At 44.7% G+C, this 4,544-nt stretch overlaps 1 protein-coding gene across 1 annotated transcript; it reads right to left on the minus strand.

Annotated features, from left to right (window-relative positions):
- Positions 1 to 337: 337 nt before the first annotated feature.
- On the minus strand, positions 338 to 1,357 carry LOC142433725 (melanoma-associated antigen B16-like). Its single transcript, XM_075538454.1, has one exon. It carries the CDS (start codon positions 1,355 to 1,357, stop codon positions 338 to 340), a length of 1,020 nt encoding a protein of 339 aa, XP_075394569.1.
- Between the last annotated feature and the right edge of the window lie 3,187 nt (positions 1,358 to 4,544).

Consider the following 4,544-nt stretch of genomic DNA (forward strand, 5'->3'; position numbering starts at 1 on the left):
AATGAAACAGAGCATGAGGTTTAATTAAGATTTAATTTCTCTTATGTTATTGAACAATAAACAAATGCAGGTATCTCTGATTCTTACAGAGAAACAGACTACAAGATGTAAGAGAAGCAAAAATAAACATCTTTCAACAGTTTTTTCTATTTCTTTGTACCCAGAAATTCAAAGCTGAGCTGATTTATACTTTCAAGACAATACCCATTGTCAAACTTGTTTTACAAGTAGTAAAACTTAATAAAACTACCAATAAATGGAACGAATGTCATTCATAGTCTTTGAATTCAATGCTAAATGCACAGGTTATGGCAAAAAAAAAAGTGGAGAATCGCCTTCATTCCTTGCTATTGGTGGAGGACTTTCTAGGTGTGACCTTGGAAGGTTTTTTGGCCTTTTGAGGAGTAGTAAACCTGGGTGAAATTTTGGCTTTCTCCTCCTCATCTCTCAAAGCAGCTTCATATTGTGATGAGTAAAACGGAGTATCAGAATCATTGACCCTGGCTAAATATTCCAGGAATTTCACCTTGTTAATTTCAGCGTGGGCCCTAGGACCCCAAAGGAATTCATAAGTCACTGGATGACGATTGGGAATCTGTCGGTACTCCAGATACATTTCCATCACCAGAACCCTGGTGATGAATTTCCTGGGTTCCCCATAGATGATATGTTTCTTCCTAGAATATATGCCCGTTCTATTCAACACTGTCCAGATTTCCTTCTCAGTGGCACGGTTGCCTTTCATGAAGATCACACCCAGGATAAAAATCAGCAGACCATTCTTGGGTAGGGTCTCCTCACCAGTCAGCATCCTATTGTAGGTGAGACCCATGTTATTGCAAAGGACATAGAAGTGGTTGACAGGATCCTCTTCTCTCACTTCAATGCCAAAGACCAGCTCCATACGCTTAGAGGCCATAGTGAGGATCTCAGGAAAGTGCTCTTCATATTCTCTAATGACTACATTCAGGATGTCTTCCTTTGTGATCACCTCCCTCTGTTGGTACTTGGTCAGCATGAATTGCACCAACAAAGTCATCTTCTCATCTAGACAGGCAGGCAAGTCATTGGTGTCTGGCATGAGCATTGAGGTGCTTGGATTTTTCTCATCTTCTTGGTTGCTGAAGCTCTCACCTGATTTGTTCAATGACGCAGAAGAAGGAATCCAGATACTCTGAGAACCCGGGGGAGTACTGGATGACTCTGTGGCAGGAGCCTCTTCCAGTGCACCAGAGATCAATTCAGAGGTGATGGTGCCTTCTTCAGAAATGTCAGAAATCGGTGTTTCCTCCTGCTTACTGCAGCTTCCAAGGCTTTGATCCCCTGTGTAGTCAGAACTTTCTCCACTCTGAGACATTATCACACAGAGGCAGGGATGTTTTCAAAAAGGCAAACACTGGATTCCCACACCTAAAATAGAAAGACAGGATGTGAGTAGCCTAGGATGTTAAGCTCAATAGTGGGGGCTCTGACAATGGCTGCCTCCATCTTACTTTTCCTCAAAAAAAATGCTCTAAGGGTTCACAAGTCTCTAGCCCTCCCACTCACGCTGTCACACAAGAACTTAAAGGAAAACATGAGAAGGTTCTTCAAGGAATAGCTGCCGCACCAGACCAAAGCTTCCCAGGACTGAGAATAAGTAGATAGGTTTGGGATATGTGGAAGTTCCTGTTTGGAGACTGGGTGGTCCCTTCAGTATTGATGGAGGACCTTTATCGTAACTCCTAGCACAGCTTGAACCATGGGATAGTTTGGATTGACTAGAGAAACATATTTATAGACACTCAAACGTGTATAAGAAAGACATTTATATAAAAGAGCAATTGTACATAAACATCCCAACGCAGTCCAGATCAAGACCATAGTTCAATATCAACCCATATGTCCGATACTAGTCCATAAATTCCTTTCTAGACTCATGAAGAACATGTAACGATGCCAATTGCAGAAAGATCATAGGCCAGTGGGTAAAAGATCTTGTGGATCGAGTTGCAGTGGAAACATCTCAACTCTGGTGTGGGTCTTCACATGTCCACTCCAGCTCTCTGAGTGTCTCAACAACAGGAAAGGGAAGGCAGAAAGTGCATCTGGCCTCCAGTGAGCTATTTATGTCTGTCACAGCTCCAAATGAGGTCACCAGGTTGCGACCTGATTGATAGGCTAGGCTCCACCCTTTGCTCCTATTGACGGATTATGTAACTGCCACAGATCACCTCCCTCTTTGTCTGAAAGAAAGGCCTCCTCACTTCCCTTGAAAACCTTGAATATGGGAAGGGAACCCACGCTAACAGCTTAGCCAGATACTTTATAGTACTGACACCAATAAGATTATGTAAAGCCCCTGTGTTCTGAGGAGATGTCTCTGAGTCCCTGAAACAAAACCGTCACCTCTCTGAGACCTCTAGGTGGAAATTCAAGGTAATCTTAGCTTCACAACGGTTCTCAGGGCCCCCCAGGGCTGACAGCGGCAGGACTCTTTTCTAGGGTGGGTGAACCTCTCAGATCTCATTCCGGGTCCTCATTTTACTCCGCGCAGGGCATGGGCCACCTCCCCCTGTGATGACGTTATGTTAGGACAACGAACCTCCGTCACACGCAAATCCCAGGCTAAACCTGAGTGGACCCCCTCTGACGCATTCCCTCTGTTGGCTGGATGTAGCCTCCCTAAAAGCAAGACCCTCATCCCCGTCGGAATCTGACGTATTTGTACGTTATGCGGCTCACCAGGAGGCCTCAGAGCAAAAGCGGAGCTCTACTGAGTTCTTTGTGGATTTCCCGGGAGCTGAGATCAGAAATGGGGACACTTAACACTCGGGGCCTGGCGTCGAAAGCCCCTGGAGCGCCCTCTGACACCTGGGGCTACACGCTTTGGTCTACGACTTTAATGCACGAGTGACGAAAAAAGGCGGAAGTTCAGTGAGCACACTTATTCCGGAAGCCTTCGAGGCCGAAGGGAAAAGTGGGTGGTGCCGCTTCACTTTTCCTTTGAGTCTGTCCTTACCTTATTGTGACAGCAGCCGCCTCTCGGACTCTGACTACCCTGAGGCCACCCCTTTCAGATCAACCTTCCGCTTTGCCGCAGGAGCAAGCCACTTCTGGTGACTGCCACCATCCGGTCATGTGAGTTCCGGGTTGAAGAGGGGCTTGGCCTCCTTAGCTCTGAGCTCCCCAGCCATCTCTCACTCAGGATCATTTTATACACGCTTTACAGAGCCTGAGATTACACCTTTAGTTCACGGTTGATAACCTCTAGAGACCTCCTTAGGTGGAAGAGATGTGCACCTCACCCAGTCTTCTGTGCCCAAGACCTCTCAGGGATGGCAGCGGAGGTGGTGCCCATAAGACCTCACTTTTACAGGGGAGTCGGAGTGGAGACCAAAGCCCATCTGTAGCTAAAGGGACACCCCTGTACAAAAGGGTCAAGGGGAGGAGAGGACCCAGTCAACGTGCAGGGCAGCAAGGATGAAACACAACTTTCCTCTAGTTCTTAAATGCTTCCTCTCGCCCCCCCACTATCATAATCCCAATTCTACCTTACAAATCTGGCTAGACTAAAGGATGTACACTGGTACAGATAGGAACCAGAAACACAGGGAATGCAGGAACATGATTCCTTCAGGACCAGTGCCGAGAGTAGTGATACCAGGAGGCTGGCCAGAAGATGGTGTAGAAAGGGGGAACAGAGTATAAGCAGCTACATACAACCTCCTCTCTGAGGGACGGACAACAGAAATGTGGGTGAAGGGAGACGTCGGACAGTGTAAGACCTTACAAAATAATAATTTAAAAATTATCAAAGCTTCATGAGGGAGGGGGAGCTGGAAAGGAGAGGGGAAAATGAGCTGATACGAAGGCTTAAGTGGAGAGAACATATTTGGGAATGATGAGGGCAGCGGATGTAAAAATGTGCTTGACACAATTGGTATGTGTATGGATTGTGATAACAGGTTTATGAGACCCAAATAAAATTATTTTTTAAAAATACCGCACGTTTGGGCACTTTCCCCTGTGACCATTTTATGAGAAGCACAATCATCTTAAATCTTTTGCTTTTAAAAAATATATCCTGGGAAATGTCACCTCTCTGGAAATCTAAATCCATTTGTCCAACTTTAAATTTTTTAGAGCCTGGATTTGGCTCCCATCATGCTAGATAGCAGAGCTGCAGCAAGCAACTGTTTCAAGACAACGTGGTGGGTTGTCAGAGTAAAAATTTCTTTCCCCTTTTGTTATATTTTTACCAGCAAAACGCAAACGCATAGGTACTTTACCTTTAGAAAGATTTGCTTCTTACATAAAAGAGGCTGCACTATTTTGTGAGGTTGAGCTAGCGACCTAATTCAGTATAGTGACATTTGTTAAAATCTCTTTTATAAAATAAAATGCATTTTGCATGTCTACTAAATGTTATTATCTGTGTATAAGTACAGAGGTAGATCAATAACTATAAATAAATATTTCATGAAAGACATTTGCATTGCATATCATTTGATGTTATGCTATTACCCATGGCCTGTGAGTATCCCATAGAAACATGTGTTCTT

Source organism: Tenrec ecaudatus, chromosome X, assembly GCF_050624435.1.
Source record: "Tenrec ecaudatus isolate mTenEca1 chromosome X, mTenEca1.hap1, whole genome shotgun sequence".
Lineage (NCBI taxonomy): Eukaryota > Metazoa > Chordata > Mammalia > Afrosoricida > Tenrecidae > Tenrec > Tenrec ecaudatus.